General features: G+C 34.4%; 1 protein-coding gene across 1 annotated transcript in view; it reads right to left on the bottom strand.

The window, feature by feature from the left end:
• LOC134840413 (putative uncharacterized protein DDB_G0274535) overlaps positions 1 to 20330 on the bottom strand; it is a 33615-nt gene extending 13285 nt beyond the window's left edge. Inside the window, exons 1-2 of the mRNA XM_063856195.1 lie at positions 20009 to 20330; positions 18169 to 18414 (exon numbers count right to left, since the gene is read on the bottom strand). Coding sequence (XP_063712265.1) covers positions 18169 to 18414; positions 20009 to 20046 — 284 coding nt within the window. The 5' untranslated portion in view covers positions 20047 to 20330. The remainder of the gene's footprint in view (positions 1 to 18168; positions 18415 to 20008) is intronic.
• Positions 20331 to 20865: the final 535 nt, after the last annotated feature.

Genomic DNA, 20865 nt, shown 5'->3' with positions numbered 1-20865 from the left:
AAGCTTTCCAAAAAAAATTTTCTGAGATTTTTTTCTCAAAAATTTTGCTAAGATAGCTTACACTGATTGCAGCTGCTCCTGTTCAATTTTCGAAGACTCTGATACAATTCATTAAACCAATCATGGAAAAGTAAAAACATCGTGCTCTATAATGTTAATTTTTTTGAACAAACTAACTGTTGTACCAGTTTTCGATTCAGTTTTTATAGAACTTCAAAGCATTTTTTGCGTTGAGTTTGTTTTTGTAAAAAATCTTCAGCTGAATCAAACTTATTTAAAAACAAAATGCAATTTTGATTAATTTATAGGCGCCATATCTCAAATTTTCCATTTTGTCGCAGATTTCTGTATAATTTGTATGCTGAGAAACCAAGTAACCGTAAGCCAAGTGACCACTTGCAGCAATTGATAATTGGAAGCAGCAAAACTATTGATCAGTCCAAAATACAAGACATAAGTTTGCGAACAAAAAAGTTTTATTCCCTGAAAGCTTTTGTTGTTGCTTTTCTCACGCTTTTCTGCGTTGTTGATACCTTCTCTGGCAGTTATTTGGACAAGGTTGTTCACTGAAATGTTTTGTCATACTCAAAAAAAAATAAATAAGTTTTGGTGTTGCAGAGTGAGTCACGTTTTTTAACATTTTGGCTAGAGCACTCTTACTGATATCGAACTCCAGCTCAGATTTTGACGCCATTCTAAAAACGGTTCCAGGAACAAGCGAAATTTTCTGGAATTCTCTTAAGCTGGAATTCTTCAAGTGTTATCAAGTTTTTGCCTGTAACTACAAGGCATTTTTGTTTTTAATCTTCCGGCCTAGGTCAAATAAAAGAAACTGGCTATACTGCCGAGGAAAATTTCGTCAATTAATTATTTGTCTCAGAGCATTGACAATTTGCCCAGAATCAATGACGAATGTTGTTGCTGGGAATCTTCAGGAATGTTTGTACTCGGTTAGGTTTTTATTTCATAATGCGTTGTGAATGTGAATTTCCCCATAGAAGCTTTCCTCAGGTTCTTTATTGTCAAAAATTAAATTCGGGCACTTTTCAAATTATCGGAGCCAAACTATCGAATAATTTTTCTTGCAAGAGATATTTTCAAGGCCCCATGATGGCTGTTAATGCTGCTTAACTTTTTATTAATTGTTATAATTGTGGCAACGGAAACTTTGCAAGGTCTCTTGAGCCTCTTCAACAAGCTTAGTTCGTTAGGCTAATACAGCAATTCAGTCTAGAATCTCAACTTTGCGGAGAACCCTAGCTCACTCATGTCAAAATTTAATTGGAACTGCAAGAATTTAAAAACGAGATAAAAAACCATCGGGAAAGAAAACCTGCTTCAACTGCTACTTATGTTCTTTTAACCTTATCATAACTTTTGAATTTTTTCCAGTTGGTATTTAATTCAAAGTTGGCGATGAATTTAAAGTTTATCGTGCTTGCTTAATTGTAATCCCCAGAAACGCAACATACCGTTTTATTCGGCAAGTAATTTTTTGAAAGCAAACTGTCTGATTTATTTTTTCCAGAGACCATTTTGGACACTGTAAAAGAACTTTGAAAAATATTACATTTTGCCATTATTTGAAAAGTTTTAAGTTTCGTGTTTCTCAGTATTTTGTAATTTTTCCAAGGTTTCGACCACTGGCTTCACAATGTGAGTTCTTATGACATCCGTTTTGACAGATCAGCAAGCGACTCCCAAGTTTTGTCTTCAAGTAAAATGAAAGTTCGGTCCTCATCCTACGGGTCCTGCCTCTCAAATGTGGAAAATTTTTCTTTACTGCTGGCTATAAATTAGTTAAAGTTTTAACAATTTCCCCATAGTTTTTGACAAAATTTTGCGGGAGTCTTCATTGTTGTTTTCTTTTTCCATTTGCATGACAGAATTTTTCCCCGAATTTCAACAATTCAACCCTATAAACATTCCGACTTGAAAATCTGGTTTTTTATTTTTTATATGGAGTTAGGTCGTCAATTCTTAGCCTTGCTATTTCCCCCAGAATACTCTCTCGTGGCTTTTCATCGTTTTTTTTCAAAAACAATCTCAGAGGCTCAACAAAGTTCAAAACATAAGTTCCAGCACTTGTCAAAAATAGTACCAAACTACCAAAACAAATTCGCATTAATAATTTTAAGAGCAAAGTTGCAGCTAATGCTGATTATTTCTATTTTAATTGTGCCAACGTTAGCTTGGCATTGTCTCTTGAGCCATCTTTAATTGGCTTAGTTCTTGACTTTGATATAACAATTCAGTTTAGACTTTCTCATTTGTGGACATCTGCTGTTCTCTTGTTTACTCGTTGGAAAATTTGAAACTGAAACTCAGGCGGAAACTTGTTTCCTTTTGACCTTTTGAATGATATAAAAAAGTTCCGTCAAAAATGGCTAGTTAAACAGTCGAAATTTGTCTGAAAAAAACTACCCCGAGCACAAATATTCCTTTACTTTCGTTACGAAAGTTGGGACAAAAAAAAACAATTGCGTTGAAAAAAATGTGCTTTATTTGCTACAAACGTTCAATTAACTTTATCGTTGCGGCACTTTCCTTTTAACTTGACATTCAATTCAAATTCGCAATACAGTTAAGTTGCATGTGCTCGCTCGATTATAATCCCCCAGATACACGGCTCAACAATTTCCTCAGCTCAGCAATTTTTTTATACATTCTCCAATTAGATTTTAGGTACTCTGCTATTTGTAGCCAATTAAAATTTGACGCTTGGTGCAATTGTGGCACTTTTAGTTTGCCACGAATCGTTTCCTGTGTCAAAATTTAATTTTGATGCAAGCAAAAAAAAACATTTGAGACTGCCAAAAATCAAATTGTCTATTTTTTCAACCAGATACCATTTAGCCCAAACAGGAAGAATTTTGCGAACTTAAGTTTTTGGACATGATTTGAAATGCTTCGTATTACCCAGTAGTCTTTGAAGCTCTCAAGGTTTCGACCCCTGGGCTCATGAAACTACAATTTCACGACATCTATAATGACAGATCAAGCCTTAAAGATTTCTACTGTCACGTTTGTTTCCTATATACTTCATTTTGCCAAAATTGCAAGAAAGGTAGTTTTAATTAGCTTTGCAAAGCTGAGGAAAAAAAAGTTTCACAAAACCTAATTAAAAGCTTCAGTGCGGCCAAAATTTTCTGGAAAAAACTGCTTCTTATGAAACATGCTCTGCAAAGTTGAACTGAGCAGTTAATTAATTATTTTCATAAGCTTAGCCACTTCGAAAAGTAGACTAGAAAGTTAAAACGCGTTTTTCGCAAAATAGGTTAACTTTAGACAAAAAATTAAAACATTTTTTGGTTTTTTCACTATAACAATTAGTCAAAAATTAAACTACTCTGATAAAAACGCATTCACATATTCAGTCATATTCATTATGCTCGGATAATTTTAATCAGCACTGCGTTAAGTAATTCAATTAAATATTTACCTGAAGCATAATTTTTCCTAACACAATTTGTTTGAGTGAAATTAATTTCATAATTTGCTTTATGAGGGTAAATTCTTGAAAGATTTCTACAGCTTGCGATTAATATTTGAATGTTTTTTCATTGTTCCGGGCACTCTCGAAGAGTTGTAAGGTTCACGGCGCAGAGTTTTTTCTTGTTTTGTATTTTTTCCATTCTATTTTGACTGCCTCAATTAAAGCTCGTTCGGGGTTCAAGTGAAGTAAAGTCTTAATGAGCTATTAGTCGTTCGTAATTCAGATCCTATTAACAAATTGAGAAGATTCTCAAGGTAGAAAAAAACTGGTCTAAATAATTTCTGTTTTCAGACTCATCAATCCAATTTCTAAGTTTTACGTTCATTTTAAACGTTATTTTAGCTACTATTACCGCTCATTCTACAAATAGCCCATTTAATTCAGGTGCATTTTCTGGAAAAAAAAACAAAAGCTGGATTTTTGAATCAATAAACGATTAATTTTTTATCTGTTTTTCAAAAAAAGATCGTGCGAACGAACAGTTTTTCGTAAAGAGAACCAACTATGTGACAAAATTACTAAAAATTGGGTACTTTCTCCAATTTTTTTTCTTTTTCGGTTTTTCTGTGGGGTCTTTTTTCTCATGTTTTTTGCTTAAAAAGTGAGCTCAATCAGCACACCTCGAAATGAGCTTAGGCTTCTACTTAACTTTAAATTGTTTTAATAAAACTGCGCAGAAAAGAAGGCTAATGAAAATTTAATCCCTTAGCTTACCTAAAAGAGTATGCTGGCACCCGGCGTGCGATGATAATAGGTAACTATTATTAGGTAGAGGAATATAATACGCAAGGAAGGTGTAATCAAGAGACCGAGAAAAGAAATTAACTAGTATAATGAGATAAAAATTATGAAGATGTAGATGTGAATGGGGTGGATAGATTGCGCAGCCAATTCTATTCAGGGTTAAATTCCTTGAGGAATATGTTCATCAGGGGCAGAGGGTAGCTTAAGGCGCAATCAGCACAGTTTTTGAGCTATGAAATCAACCAGCCAAAAAATGCAGACAGAAAAATTAGATAAACATTTTCAAGCACTGCGCGGCGTATCTAGAAAGGTCGGCTCGATTTTATGATCCATGGAAGCCTTTTTGATACAACTAGATAGCTTTCGGGTTTTATGGCCTGAATGAAAATGGGGAAATTTCCATACACGATAAGAGAGTTAAGCTCCGGGAAAATCTGAAAAAGGAGAAATTTCTTTTGTCTAATTTTGCTAATGAAAGGTGGGTTGATCCAACAAAACAAAGGCTGCTGTTGGTTTGTTGTCAGAAAAAACAGACTGCTTTGAAGCTGCTTTGTCAGGAAAAAAAGAAAGCGACGCAGAGGAAAGGAATTTAACTCTAGCGTAGGAACAACTGCTCAATTCTGAGAATCGCACTTCAATTTTTTTTTTAGAAAAAAATCCTTATTTGGTGTATTTTTTCAGAGGAGTTTCTTAATATAGCATGCTAACTATTGTTCATTCGGGCATAAAACGAACATTAGATTGACGTTATGATGAGGGTGAGAACGGATTTTTATTTAAGCGGCAGTCGTTGTCCCAGAACTCAAAATTGTTCAATTGTAGTAAATACAAACCTAGATTGGCTGTCCCTGCTTTACATTGGAACATTGGACCGCAATTATTTTTTTGAGAGGGCAACTTGAGACGAGATTGTCTCTCTAAGGGGAGGAGAGGAGGAAAAAGAAGGGAGGAGAAAGAGGGAGAGAGAGAGGGAGTAAATTAGCATGATAATGTCCGATTATAACAGGAGATTAATGACCAAATTAGATGTGATAATTTGAAATAAGTATGCTCTGTAGGCACAGAAATAGAAAGAAATGGACTCAAAACTCATTATCAAACACCTCCGTCTCTATCCTAATTTATCATATTACAAAAAAACGAGCCTACCCTTTCATCAGCATCTAAAAACAACCCCTTTGGTGCCTTTGCGACATAGTTATTGAAGTGTCAGTTGCATGGTTATTAGAAAATCGAGTCATAATCTAATTAACTCGAGCCGGTGTAGAAATGTTTTTCACAAAATTTTTAGTCACAAAATGAGCTGATATTTTGTAATAGTGGAGGCGCATGGACTGAACTTACCTCAAAGAAGACCTCGTACGGTAGTCATTTCTGTTCATACTAAACCCATTCAATTGAGTTTGGATTCTTCAAACAAGTTATAAGTTCTTAAGAAAAGAAAGGACGCCACTTATTTAGGTCATGAAAAACTTTTTGTTTGTTTTCATAGAAAAGTCTTAAAGATTTTTCCTTCACTTGTCCTTTTCATTTTAGGTTCACCAATTTCACCTTTTCGCCAATTTCTTTCTTTAAACGGAATGCAACCTCCTTCTCTAGCAGTAGAAGGGTAAAAATCACAAAAAACGTGAGCGATTTCCAGAGTCGTAAAATAATTTTAGCTTTTAGATTTCCCAGCGGAATAAACAATTGCCCATTGATCCAAAAACTGGTTTGAGTTTCATATTGTGTTCAGATCGCAAAATCGGGCAAAGCGGATGATGAAACACATGAGGACAGAAAATATTAATCTATCTACAATGAACTAAGAAACACTCAATTAACAAAAAAAAAATATGTTGTCAAAGTTTTTTATGTTATTTCTCAAGCGACTTGCTACTCTCTTTAGTTGTTCTTAAATTTGTCATAAAAATCTTTTTTTTGGAAGCGCGGAAAAAATAGTTGAAATGAGATGACTTTGGTATGGCTATTAACTACTTCAAATCATGAAATAAAATATGGTGAAATGTTGGGTCAAATGAGTTTAAAGTTTAAATTCGGTGTCGTTTGAATTAAATTCAGCTGAGCTTATATTTGCTATGGCTATGCGATCAAAACAGATGAAATTTAGAAAACACTACAACTTTTTCAAATGAGCAGAAATTTGATTTTGTTGGTTGTTAGTTAACATTTATTTATGAACAAGGTCTTAAAATTTGTTCACGCTCACATTTGGTTTTTCGTGGATTGACTTTTGATTTTTATTTAAGTTCAGTTCCAAAACAATCTCCACTATCGAACAGAGAAAGTAAAAAGATCACAAAACATCTGAGCAATTTCTGATGCGAAAGTTTTTTTAATTATTAGATTTCAAGAACATAAGTGCCTATTGATTCAGTTTTATGTCAAATTGGGTGAATTTATCAAAAAAACTTCATAAATTGTTTTCGAAGTTCTAAGAGCATATATTTTCAAAAACACCCAGTGTTTTTTCTGCTTTCGTGTGTGTGCATTGACTTTTTTCAATTGTTTGTTGGGTATTGTCCTCAGTTTCGAGAAAAATGGTTTGAGTTTTAAATTAGTCAGACCCGAACTTCTAAGAATAGACGAGAGCGGAAAAAATTCTTTTCTCTACCGTGAACTTAGAAAAAACACTAGCTTTTGTCCATTTAACAAAACTTCAGAGGTCGAAAAATTTTATGCTCTTTTTAAATCGATCGGCTACTCTAAAATTGAGCTGAAATTTGACATAGAAAAATCTTATAAGCAAGAACGGATATATGATAACTTTAGCAGCTCATTAAAACGGAAAATGAATTTGAGATAGTTTTTAATTACTTCTTAGAATAAAATTTATTGTGGTAAAAAGCTAATAAGTTAAAAATTGGCATCGCATCAACAAGATGTCAGTTGCGTTGATATTTGGTATGGCCAAAAGATGTTTTGATTAAGTTGCATTTACGCTTGGCTATCAGTTAGTTCAATTGACCTGACTTGACCTGACAATTAATAAGTATAATAGCGAATTCGAGCAAGCTGATTTTGGGTTTTAAGTCAACCTTTGAAAATTAACTTTTTTCGGTATTTCTTATTGGCAATTGAAAACATCTGACAGTTCAAGAAGCTGCACTTGGTAAATTTTATTTTTGTTGTTTATTGGAATTTTGTTTAAAAAAAGGCGGCTAATTCGAATCAAACGAAACTTGTTCTGCGTTCCAATGTTTAAAGGACTTGAGGAGTTTATATGCGTGGGAAGTGGTATTTTTTTCAGATTTCTGTCTGAAAAAAATTAAAGTGCTGATCGAACGTGGAATCTACGTACTCACAACCGAGTATGCTAAGCATTGATCTATGTGCGCATTGACCCCACGCGGCTAATGTGCTCCTTTTAGAATTTCAAGAGTTAATCTTTGATGCTGCAAACATAAACACGAAATACCATCCCGCCTATAAAGTTTTTCCGAGCTCAAAACCGGCAAAATAACTGGCCATTATAGTTTCATTGTAAGTTTTTTCCTGTAGTTGGAGCAATCCGTTATCGATAAAAACTGATTAAAATGAGCTGCAGCTGTTTCCATAGTCTCCTCAAAATATCTGAAATTCAGAAAGTTCTACGGACTTACAAGTAAACGTGAATTTTTTTTTGTTGGAAATTAGTTGCTTTATGGTTTTATAAATAACCGCCAAATAGCAGGCCCATTTTCATTAATCATTTTACTCGCAAAATAATAGGTTTGAGCAAGCTGTTCAAGCAATGAAATTTTGAACTTTTTAATCGATATGGTCAGCCAATTGCAAAATAGCTGACTATTTTGATTTATAGCCCAGTATTTCAGCTCGTACCGGTTTGATTTTTCAACTTATTTCTTGTCTAAAATCGATTTGCGAAAATTCATTTTTCTGAGCAAGCCATTCAAGTAATGAAACTGTGAAATACTTCAATTTGTTTTTTGGGCTGAAATGGTTTGCAAAACAATTTAATGCAATCTAATCAAGAAGGAAATTTTGAAATTTGTCGAGTTTTGTCATAACATGATTAGATTTTTCATGAGGTCAGTCAAGCGCAGTAACTCCAACTAATATTTTCTGAATTGATCGAGTTCCAAAAAATAACTTAAATAAAAAAAATAGAGCAAATCAATTTGCAAAAGTTTCGGGTTTCCTAAACAAGCATCTGAAGCGATAAAACATTGAAATATCCTTGTTGCTTCTTAGAGCGAATCAGTAGCCAGAAACTTAAACTTTCTATGCAGGCTGTTCAAGCAAAAAAATGTCGAATTATTTCAAGACAATTGAGGTTACAAACCGGTCTGCAAAAAACTAGTTGTTCTAAGCAAGGAGAGTGCTGTTTTAAACGGTTATGAATTTGTTAATGCCAAAATTTGAACAAAAAGTAGACACTTCATGATATCGACAGAGTTAACTTTTTTATATTTAATGTCAAATTGTTGGCAATATGTTTTTAGGTCAACGAACGCCAAAAAACGTCAATTACCTTAACTGAACTTATTTAAATCAAAGAGCAGCAATTTAAAAAACTACATAAAGATTAAAACAGACGAAACAGAGAAAAGTTTTTTTTTACATCGCAGTCCCTGGTTTTCAACAACTTAAGAGCAAGTTTTTCGCATTTAATGGGCAAGATATACACCATAGGTGCGCGGCAAACTGTGCCAATTGTTTTTCACATTTGGATATTACCCTGGAGTGGGGAATTCGGTAGATTTTTATAATGTGGTTTTTCATCAAACTGCAAACACTTTCGATCCGATTGAAATTTGGTGATTTTGGTGCCCAATCGAGACATCCAATTCTTTTTTGTCGCAGCCAGGTTTTTGTGACGTGACATGTATGCGATAGAGCATAAACTTGTTGAAAAATGAATTTTTTGATATGATCCATTTTTTCTCAACTGGGCAATAAAAAATTATCCAAAACCTCAACGTAATTTTCCTCAATAATTGTTCTGATTCCAGCGTAAAGGCAACAAAAACCAGCAGCAAATCCCCAAACAGTAACGGTTTGAGGTTTTTCGACATATGGCTGGGTCAAAATAAGTTTCTGACCAGTTACTTTTTTTGTATTCGAAATATGTTCCATATTTTTCCACACCTCAGGCAAATGATCATTTCGTCACTGAACATAGATCGGTTAGACAAAGCAGGACAGCGCAATTCTATGACGAGCAATGCCAGGCATAGTAGCGTAAGGCAAGGCAGGGAAGCGTAAAACAGGAAAGGGCAGTGCAGTGCAGGGCAAGGCAATTCAAGGCAAGGCAAGGCAAGGCAAGGCACGGCAAGGCAGGTAAGGTAAGGCAAGCAGCTAAACTCAAAAAATGGTAGCGCAATGCAAGGAAGGACAAGGCAAGGCAGTGCGCGACCAATGGCAGCGTAAGGCAAGACATGGCGGCGCCAGGCTGGGGACAGGGCATGGCAGAGCAAGGATATGCAGTTAAAGTCAAGGCAGGGTAGCTTAAGGCAGGGGGCAGGGCAGCTCAAGGAGGGACATGGCCGCGTAATTCATTGCAGGACACAGCAAGGCAAGGAGAGGCATGGCAGAGCGACACAAAACAGTACAGATTAAGGCAAGGCAGTGCAGAGAAATGACGCTGTGTTGCGCAAGGCAAAGAGGGTAGGGCGGAGAAAATCAGGGCAGGGCAGCGCCAATCAGGGCAGCATAGAGCAAAGCAGGGCAGCACAACGGAAGGCAGGACAGAGCATGGCAGGGGTGCGTAACATAAAGTAGTGTAGCGCTAGGCAAACAAGGGCAAAGCGGCGTAAGCCAAAAAGGGCAGCGCAAGTCAAGGAGGGCAGCGTAACGAAAAGCAGAAAAAGGCAACTCGTGGCAAGTGATTAGGGCAGCTTAAAGCAAAACAGGGCAGCACATAGCAAGAAGGGACTGCGGAAGGCAAGGCAGATCAGTGCAGAGCAGGGACAGGGCATCTCAAGACTTAGAGGGGCAGGGCAGCGTAAAACGAGGTGAGGAAGCGCCAACTAGGGCAAAATAAAGTAAGGCAGCGCAGGGCAGCGCAAAGCAAAGCAGGGAAAGGCAGCGCAAAGCAAGGATGGACAGGGTAGCGCACAGCAAGGAGGGACAGGGTAGCGCACAGCAAGGAGGGTCAGCGCACGGCATGGCTGAGCAGCTCAGGACAAGAAGGGACGAAGCAAGATATGATTAATCTAGATACTTTTCCACTCATGCATGTCAAGGTCAGATCCTTATGCCAATTGTCTTGAAAATTCGAGAAAAAATACCTTGATTACACTTTTAACCTATAAATTTTCATCAAAAGTTTAAATGATTGGTTGCATGCTAACGATGATTTATTTTAGGATTGCAATTCTAATGTCAAACACTAGCGTTCCGAAGTCTGTCTCGTAATTTAAAAGATCAGAATGAATTTTTGAAAATTTTGGAAATTTTCAAAATTAAAAAGAAATTCAGAGTACTTTCAAATGCAAAACTGTTTTCCGTAGTTGCATGCTAATGGGGTGAAGTTTAAAATTGCAATTCCTAAGCCATGGGTGGCGTTTGCTAAAATTCGTAGTTAAGAAAATTGATGAATTTATGAATCACTCAAAAATTGCATTAAAACTTTAAAAGTAATTTCAAAAACAAAATTTTGAAACTTCAAATAATTATAATTGCAAATAACTAAAATAAATTCAAACTTTTGAATTCCGTATTTTGTGCCCTTTGTTGGATATCAGCGGGAATTTAGTTGAAGTTTGGGGGTCCCAAGCAAAATTATCACCTTCAAGAAATTCTTAGCTAGGAAAATATAGGCAGTTTAACGAGTTTTTCTTCACTTGAGAAAGAAACTGGCTGGATAAAGCTTGGGCTGTTTTAGGAGAAAATTGTTCCTTCATTGGCACATCAAAGTTTTTAGCGGTTTTATCGGTTCAATAAAAAAATTTAATTTTGTATTACGTTTCTTGAAAAGAAAAACATACAGAAATACTTAAGGAAGGTGTTTGCGAGTAAAATTGTCCTGTTGTCTGTCTTGTGGCTTTTTCAACATTTTTTTACGATGAATTGCTCAATATACGGTTGTGATTGACCAAAGAAGGTTTTTTCTATAAAATTATGAAGCAACCAAAAGTTTTTCATCTTTTGATAAAACTTTTGCTAGAAAACACTCCAGTTTTTTGAAGACCAATTCCCGCTTTTGAAACTACTTTCAAAAATTCCAAAACATTTTTTTTGTTTTTTTTTGCCTGGGCAAAAAAGCCAAACATTTGGCGCTTCGTGTCAAGAAACTTTGAGAAACATTACTCTGATTACATTTTTAAAATACAGTTTTCACTCAAAAATTTGAACGCTTGGTTGCATGCTAACGATAGTGTTTTGATGGCTTTGATTCTAAAGCCGCAAATTAAGCCACGAAACCTCGGACTTAAGAGAGATGGACAACTTTTTGATTATTTTGAAAGTTTCTCAAAACATGAAAAAAAATCAGAAATACATTCAAATAGGTTTTTCTTCGTAGTTGCGTACTAGCAAAGTGTAGTTTACAGTTGCAATTCCTAAGCCACAGTTTGAGTTTGATAAAGCTTGTAGTTAAGGAGAGTGATGAAATTACGAGTTGTTCAAAAATCTCTACACTTGGAAAAAAGTTTTAATTTAAATTTCAACGCAAACTTTTGTATTCTTACTTGCAGACGGGTGCAACTGGGGTGTAATTTAGAGTTGCAGTTCCAAAGCCAGTTTTTGGCTGACCAGATGCTCGTAATTTAAGGGATCCGGACAGTTTTGAGTATTTTTCATAAAAATTCTGAAACTTTTCAAAAAAAAGATTTGAAATCAGTAATTCGTGCCTGTTGTGGGATGCCAACGTGGATTTAGTTTGTGTTTGGGGGTTCATTGCGAAAAATTTCCCATTCCAGAAGCTCGTAGCTGAGACGACATAGACCATTTAACGAATTTTATTCTGCTAAAGCTTTAGAAAAAAACTGGATAAAGCGTGGCCTATTTTAGCAAGGAAATATTGAATAATTAGCACACCAAAGTTTTAGCGGTTTTATCGGTTAAGAAAAAAAATAAATAACTTTGCTGTACGTTCCTTGGTGAAAAACACATACAAAAACACCTAGGGTAGACTTTCGTGGGTAAAATTGCCCCGTTTTCCGTCTTCTTTGTGACTCTTTTTAAATGTGTACTAGCAATGAATAGCTCAATATATGTTTGTGATTGATCGAAAAATATTTTCTTTCTGTTATATTAAGCAACGACCGCAACTGTTTCAAAGTTTCATTAATCAATATCTTGATAGAGAACACTCAGTTTTTTTTGCGGATCTATTCAAGCTTTTGAATCAACTTTGAAGTATTCCAAAATTTATTGCTCATTTGCATGGGCGAAAAAGTTGAATAATTTTGGGCATCCTTTCAAGAAGTTCTTTGAAAAATTACCCTAATTACACTTTTAAATTATTGTTTTTAATCAAAAATTTGAACATTTGGTTGCATGCTAATGATAGTTTTTTTAAGGCTATCATTCCATTGCCAAAAGATAGCTTTCCGAAATCTCGTGATTAAGAGAGATGAACAATTGTATGAATATCTTGAAAGTTTCTCAAAACTTGATAAAAAAGTTCAAAAGTTCACTCAAATTCATTTTTTTCCATAGGTGCATGCTAACAAGATGTAGTTTAGTGTTGCGAGCCCTAAGCCACAGTTTGAATTTGCTAAAGGTTGTAGTTAAGAAAATTGACGAAATTTTGATTTGAAAAAAAAATCCTTGTACTTAGAAAAAGTTTAAAATTAAACTTTAATGCAAAATTATGTACTCGTACTCGCAGACGTGTGCAGCTGGATGTGTAATTTAGAGTTGCAATTCCAAGGATAATTTTTGGCTGACCAGAAGTTCATAATTTAGGAGATATGAACGGTATTACGATTTTTTTGATAAGTTTGAAAATTTTCAGAAAAACTCAAACATACATTTGAAATCATTATTTTGTGCCCGTTTTTGGATGCCAGCGGGAACTTAATTTGTGTTTGGGGGTTTTTTGCAAAATTTTTATTTTTCAGAAGCTCGTAGGTGTGAAAATATAAGCAATCTAATGATTTTTATGTTCTTAAAAAGAAAGAAAAGGCTGGAGTAAGCCTTGCCTGTTTTAGCAAGGAAAATTTCCATCATTAGCACACCAAAACTTTTAGCGGTTTCATCGGTTCAGAAACAAAATGTAATTTGTTTTACGTTTCCTGATAATGTAAATATGCAAAAATTCCTGAAATTTCCCCGTTTTCTGTCTTCTCTTGATGTCTCTTTTTAAAAGTATACTAACGTTGAAAAGTGCAATACATATTTGAGATTGACTGAAAAAAAACTTCTTTTTATTGAGCTATGAAACAACCAAAAATTGTTCTAACTTTTTCATCGATATCTTGCAAAACGCTCAACTTTTTGCGGACCGGTTGGTTCTGAACGAACTTTCAGGTTTTTTTAAAAATTTATTGCTCAATTTCCTGAGCAAAAAGTTTTGCAACTTTTGCGCATCATTGAAAAAGCTGAAGTATTTGTATCACTTGTTTATGAGAACACGTTTGAAAGAACAATTTTAAAAACAATTATGTGTTGTTTTCTACTGCTTTAAAGAATTAAGTTTGCCTCGAATTGATTCAATCTTTGAAAATAACCTGAAAACTTTCAAAGTTTTATTTCTCTTACTTTCTCTTAATCAAAATTTTCCACATAAATTCAAGTTATTATAAAGGCTTGAGTTTGAACAAAATTTTGATGTCAGCCGCTTGTTTTTAAGTTTTTTCAAACTGATTTACGCTATGAGGCACCTTGAACTCTTTCATAAGTTCATCATTTAATCGACTTCCTGAATTAACTTATGCTTATTGCCAAATGACTCAAGCTCTTTACACAACTTTAAGCATTTCGATGTGTTTTCGCTCATGCTTCAAGATTCAAGCTAAGATTTCAACTTCAAGTTTTTCTGAGTTGACTCCTATGAAATTTCGAAGTTTCATCGCTTGCTAATAAGATCTTTAACTTTAAAAGAGCTTGCTAAAAAAATTTTGAACTTTTTTGCAAATCAATTCACGCATTTGAATTGCTGTAAACTAATTCAATATCTCATTTTATGACAATTGCCAAAAAAACTCAGAAGTTTCATGAACCGGTTCCTTCTATCTATCAAGTTCAATACTTCTGAACATAATCTCTCTATGAATGTCCTGCTTTTAAAAAAAGTTGACACTTTTTGATGCGGTTTACGGTATAATAAAAATTTGAAATTTTCGAAGTTTTATCTTTTGATTGGCTGGCTTTTAAAATATTGCTAAATTTTGGGACGGTAAACAGTTATTTATTGAAAAGAAGTTTATCATAGGTAACGGTTAATTCAATTCAGCTGACAATTGGTTTAAATTACGGCAAACTGAATTACGCTTAAATATTTGGTTTTAATCAATTTTGGACGCATTATCCACAAAAAAGCTGGAAGCTGATGCGAATGACAGCTAGTTCACGGGCAAATTTTTTTTGAAAATGATCGAATCTAAATATGTCACAGTATTGAAAAAAATTTTGGTAAAAAGCTCTCTCGAATAATCGGATAGTTGGTTTGAATACCGGCAATTTTTAAACATATTTTAAAGGAAAATCAGAATGCACGATAGATACAGTGTGCATTTAAATTCATTGCTTTAGTTTTCACAACCGCAACTATTAAAAGTTACTCTCAGCTACATTTTACAAACTTATTCTAAATATGGATTTTTTAAAGATTTATCTTAAACTTATTCAATGTTTCAGTCAGGATCAACTTGAATCAACTTCAATGCTGGATATAATTGCCAAATTTTTGTCTTATTTTTGTCAATAATTTCATTTCTGAAACGAAAAAATTAATATTAAAATTATTCTCTTTGTTGTTTCGAAAACGCAATGTTATGCTTCAGAGCTATGTAGTTTTCAGCAAGCTGCTCGATAGCACGCTTGAAATATTTCAAAAATTTCGTCGCTTGAGAGCTTGCTTTCAAAACAAAATTTGCAAATTGTTCAAGCTATTAAAAAATATTTTTGATTCTCTCGTTATTTTTATTTGTTTCGAATTTCCGACCAAAATTTGGTGTATTTAGACCGTGGGCCAAATTCATCGTTTTTCTCAATTTTGCGACCACATGCAGGCTTTTTCAATGGGGTCCTGTAAAGGACCAGAAGTTATACTGGCTTAGCTTGTTACACTTTAAATATATATATGTATTTATGTATATACTGGTTTATTTTGCAGTTTTCATCTGTTATAAAGTTTTGCCAAAAAAACAAGCGACAAAAACTTATTTCTCAAAATTTAAGCGCTTGGATGGCTTATTAAAAAATTTTGAAATATTCTGCGAACCAATTCAATTAATGAAATTACTATAAAACGTTTCGATGTATCATTTATTCACTAGCTTGCAAAGAAAAACTCCTATTTTTTGTGAACCGATTCACTCTAACGATCTATTTCAAAACGTTTAAAAACGATATCCTTTATTGCTTGTTTTGAAGCTTTTATTTTTTCTATCATATTTACGCTAAATAAAAACTTCAACCAAAAGTCGGAAGCTTCACTGCTTGAATAGATATTTCCATTAATAAAGATATTTCTTTGCCAATCGTTTATGAAAAACTATTCAATTTTTTTTATTGTTTGAATTTCTTGATGTTAAAAACAATGAGGTCGTGTGATGCGATTTACTGTACAAAATAGCTTTGAAAATTTCGAATTTTTTCTATGATTTTTTGGTTTATGAAAGTTTTGCTGAGTATTAGGAGGGTTATCAGTTAGTTAAACTGAACTGAAGATTTTTGTAGCTAACTTTTAACTCAGCGCAGCTGAAATTTGACGTACGATAGGGCAAATAAAAATGAGCTTAAGTATTTGATTCTAATCGATTATTGAAGCATTAGTTTCAAACAAACCAGTAGTTTCAAGGCCTTTTGTCTAAGAAAATCTAATTTCAGCTTTTTCACTTTCGCGCTATAATGACGTCATTAATTTAAGCGCAAACATCCAAAAAAACTGAAAGCAGATGCAAATGACAGCTAGTTCACGGGCTGAAATTTAATTTGAGAATGATCGAATCCCAATAATGTTTCAAGACAATTGAGGTTAATTGTGGTGAACGGCAAACTCGAATGAACAGAAAAATAGTTTTATAAACAGCAATTTTTTTAATCTACCGGAAAATCAGAATGCACTATTGAAACATGTGTATTTAAACTCATTGTTTCATTTTTAATAAACGCAACTTTGAAAAAGAATAACTTAAATTTTTTCGAACAACTCGATGCTTCAGACAAAATCAACTCGAATCATTTTCCAGGCTGGATATTACTGCCAAGTTTTGCCTATTTTTTTGTCAAAAATTTCATTTCTAAAACGAAATAAACATAATTAAAAACTTCTTCATTGTTGTTTAAAAAAAACAATGTTTTGCTTCACGACTGTTTAAATTTATAGCTAGTTGATCGAGTCAGGATACAAGTTTTGACCTGATTTTTTTTGCAAATTGTTTCACAATATGGAACAACTTGAAAACTTTGAAAGTTTCATCGCTCGGGAACTTCAGTGTTAAACTCCTTACTGTTTAAATTTATAGCTAGTTGATCGAGTCAGGATACAAGTTTTGACCTGATTTTTTTTGCAAATTGTTTCACAATATGGAACAACTTGAATACTTTGAAAGTTTCATCGCTCGGGAACTTCAGTGTTAAAAAAATAAATTTGTCGCAATTTGATTCAAGCTATTAAGAAACGTATACGTCTATCGACTGTCTCGTTAATGTTCATTTGTTTCGTCTTTCCGACCAAAATGTTTAGACCGTCTAGGCCAAGTTTGTCGTTTTTTTATGATTCGCGGCCATATGTAGGCCTTCTCAATCGATCCTGTAAAAGATCAGAAAAAATAATGATCTAACAAGTTACAAATTCAAAATATATACATACTGGATTGTTTTGCGGTTTCGGGGTGCTTTTGTCATACAGTTTTGCCAGCAAAAAATGCGAGAAAAAGGTACATATCAATCTGCTCAATTGAAGTTTCGACCAAGCTCAAGGTATGTTTTGACAGTGCTCGAAGTATCTTTTTATCGTGCTTGAGGCTGTGTTTCAGCTGTACTCGGCTGTGTTTCAGATATGTTTCGAATTAGTGCACGAGCCAAACCCTGTCTCGACTATTCCGTTTCGGTCGAGCACTGAGATGCGCTCGACTTTGAAAGTCGAAACATGAAGTGAGCGCTTCGACCCGAGCAAAGTTTCTGAGACAAAATTGGAAAAACGAAAGTTTTTCAGTGCCCAACGTTTTTTTAAATGAAAAAAAATGAGCTTGTCTCTGGGAGCCATTGTATTGATATCCTTACATTCCCAATCAATAGTTAGACATTTGTGTACAATTCATGCACCTGATCATGCTTGCACCTAGACTAAAATTAGTTCCCATACAAAAAATGCAGAACTGTTCTGAAAAATTAGTCGCGACTAGCCACCATAATTATGGGTTATGATGACTCTATAGCAATCGACGTTGAATGATTCAGTTTCAGCGACCAGATTCTGTGTTTATGGATAAACTGACAATATACAAGGAACTTGAAAAGCATAAATTCTGCATCTGTATTCAAAGTCAGTAGATATAATGAAATGAATTTTTTATTGTTTAAAAACACACACTTACAAAAAAAAAGTTTTTCTGTATGAACTATCGATTTTACAAGGTTGTTGATGTAGATCAAATGTGCTTGGGGCAGGCAATTACCATACATGCTAAATTTTAAAACACATCGAGCTTTAAAATGAAGTTTCACTAGTAAAAATCACAGATGGAAACGCTAAAGAAAAACTAAAGAAGCGAAGTGAATTCACATTTAGGCGTAGAATTCATTTTGGGGTAAATACTTTGTTTTTTGCAGGTGCCTGTTTCATTCAAAGTTCAGCTGAACGGACTGACCTGCAATCTGATAGGTCGATTAATGTCGTCGTCGTTATCTCACAGCTCTGGAAATCGTTCCAATCATGCGAAGCACTTTCGTTTCTGTTTTTCGCGTCTTCTGATTGGCGAACAGCAGTTGTGAATTTGTTTTCAGATGAGTCATCTCTTTTGGACATTCCGAGAGCTGAGTTCGGAAGTTGAACAAAATGTTCCAAGTCACAATCACTGTCGTCCTCGGACGAAGAGTAATTTGGAGAACAGTACCTATACATAACAACACAGACGAGGGTATGCCAAAAAAATACAATCAGGAGAAGAAAGGATATAGTAAAAAATAGCATATGAGTTGGGGTGGACTTCAGTTAATAAGATCTGTCAAATAGTTGATTAGATTTCAGCAACTCTTTCTAATAAGAATTGACTGATTCAAATTAACTGGGACCCGGGTTGAGCTCACATTGAAAATTAGCGATAAAAAAGTTAAAAAAAACAGCGATGAATTATCGATGCTCATTGCCACAATAGCAAATTTAATCGATAAATTACCGCTAATTTGGCTTATTTTCAGCGATGAAACAGCAATAAAAACCTCGACAGCCTTTTCTCATCTGCGTACCCTATAATAGTGGCTACATATTTAAGACGCATGATCACACGGGATTTTCTTAAGAGTAGGAGGCGGGGGCATTTTCAGAAGAAAATCAAAAAAATTTTGATTGAAGACTTTCATCTTCCAAAAAACTGTAGATGGCCTATTTCACCAAAAATTTCTGCACCGCCGTAGGCCAGAAATTGCCTGTTTTGAAAATTGAATGTCACTCGAATCACGACTGAAAGGGCTTTAATATTATATATCACTCGACCCATTCCGATGTCTATTTGTGGCATCTGAATTTTGGTTGAAAAACAAAATAAGCTTGCGCGCTCACTTTATTCGCCCAATTAGACCAAAAAAAATATCGGGACCGGTTTTTCTCGAGACTGAGACTTTTCTTGGACATTTAATCACAGTTGATCACAAGGACTTTACGATGTTATATTAGGATGTGGAAAACAAAAAAAAAGAAAACTAAAACACATCCGAAAACAAAATTCCTCCCCATGTGATCTGAACATTAGAGGCGCCTCTTTTTTGATACAATCAGTCTCTCTCTCTCTCTCTCTCTCTCTCTCTCTCTCTCTTCTCTTCTTATTTTTTCTGCTGAAGACCGCTTAGTTTTGCTAGAACATGGAACCAATAATGAAATGCCGACGAAATTTTTCAGACTTTGTTGAAGCTAGTGAACAAACGGGAGCTGAACTTAACAAACTATCATTTTCACGACAGGTGATCAAATACACAACCTAAAGATCTCAAGTTGATCTCCTTACCACTATGATAAGTGCTACTGATTCCAAGTATCCAAGGATTTCCGTTCAAGAAATTTTGGTAGAACAACACCCTTAGCGTTACAAGAAAACTTAGTTCTCTAAAAATAAGGAAAAAATCTTAATTAACTATTTTTCCAGACTGAGATAGAAAAAAAAATCTTACTACTTATGTTTTAAAATGGCAAAAAACCTGTTCTTAAACTAGGAAAAAATCAGACCACTTGACTGTTTCTGGTTTTTTCGAATACTTCAGCTCTCCCGTAGATTGTTTTCCGGTCTGAAAATTCCTACAATTTCTGTCAAAAGTGGCCCTAAAATTGTTTTGATTTTATCATAAGATTCCTTTTCGCCAAAAACGTCAATTCGTTCAAAACGTCCATTCGGATTTAACCCCATCTTAAATTGGGGTTAAATCCACTCTGGATTGTAATTCATTCACACATCTTTGCGAATAATGGGAGCTAAAAATACAAATAAAGTGGCTAACCTGAGTTGGTATTCGGATATGTCTGTTTCTGCTGCCATCTTCTTCAAACCGACGTCGCTTTTTTCTGTCTGAAATGTTTTATTTCATTTATACAATCTGAAATTTAGTTCTTAGTTCTTAAATGCATGACTTGCAAAGGTTGGTTGAAGTTAAGTTTATAGTTGAAAGTCGAATAATTGTCAAGTTTGCGCCGCCTCTTCGAATAAAGTGCAGGGAAATTAACGTCGTCAAGTAAATGAAACAAGTTTTAATTGAACACTTGTTCGTCTGAATTGGGAAAAAGTGGTAAAATTTCCCGGCTATTTTTCTTTTACACCTGAGGTATTTCATCAAAAACGAAAGAGAATTACAATCAAACAAATTGCAGTTTTTCACGCTCAAATTAAGCTAGATGAAAAATTCCGCCAAGTAGATGCCACACAGCCTACGTGGATGCATTGCAATGCAATTAATTTTACTCAAGTCACTTTTTCCTTTTTACCATATAGTTCAATTTTTAGTTTTAATGGCGCCAAAAGAAAATATTATCAAAACAAAGAAGGCAAAAAAAACTAGGAAGTAAGACAAATAGTTGATCAAAAAGCAACCTCTTTTACTCAATGACGCAGCTAACCCCCAAACTATGCAAAAAATTGCTAATTAGATAAAATTTTGTGGCAAGTGTATTTCAGAAAACACAGAGCCGAGTAGAAGGTTGCGTTTAAGATAGCCTTACCAGTAAATTTGGGACAATTTTTCCTCATTCGTTCAAAATCTATTCTAGTTTCACAAAATAAATATATTTTGTAGCGCAGAAACAAAAGAATATGTGCAATAAAAAGCTTATGATATAAACATCAATCAAACCCTTTGCTCTT

The sequence above is a fragment of the Symsagittifera roscoffensis genome, chromosome 2, assembly GCF_963678635.1.
Source record: "Symsagittifera roscoffensis chromosome 2, txSymRosc1.1, whole genome shotgun sequence".
In the NCBI taxonomy this organism is placed as follows: domain Eukaryota; kingdom Metazoa; phylum Xenacoelomorpha; order Acoela; family Convolutidae; genus Symsagittifera; species Symsagittifera roscoffensis.
This window is presented reverse-complemented; position numbering and strand designations above follow the sequence as displayed.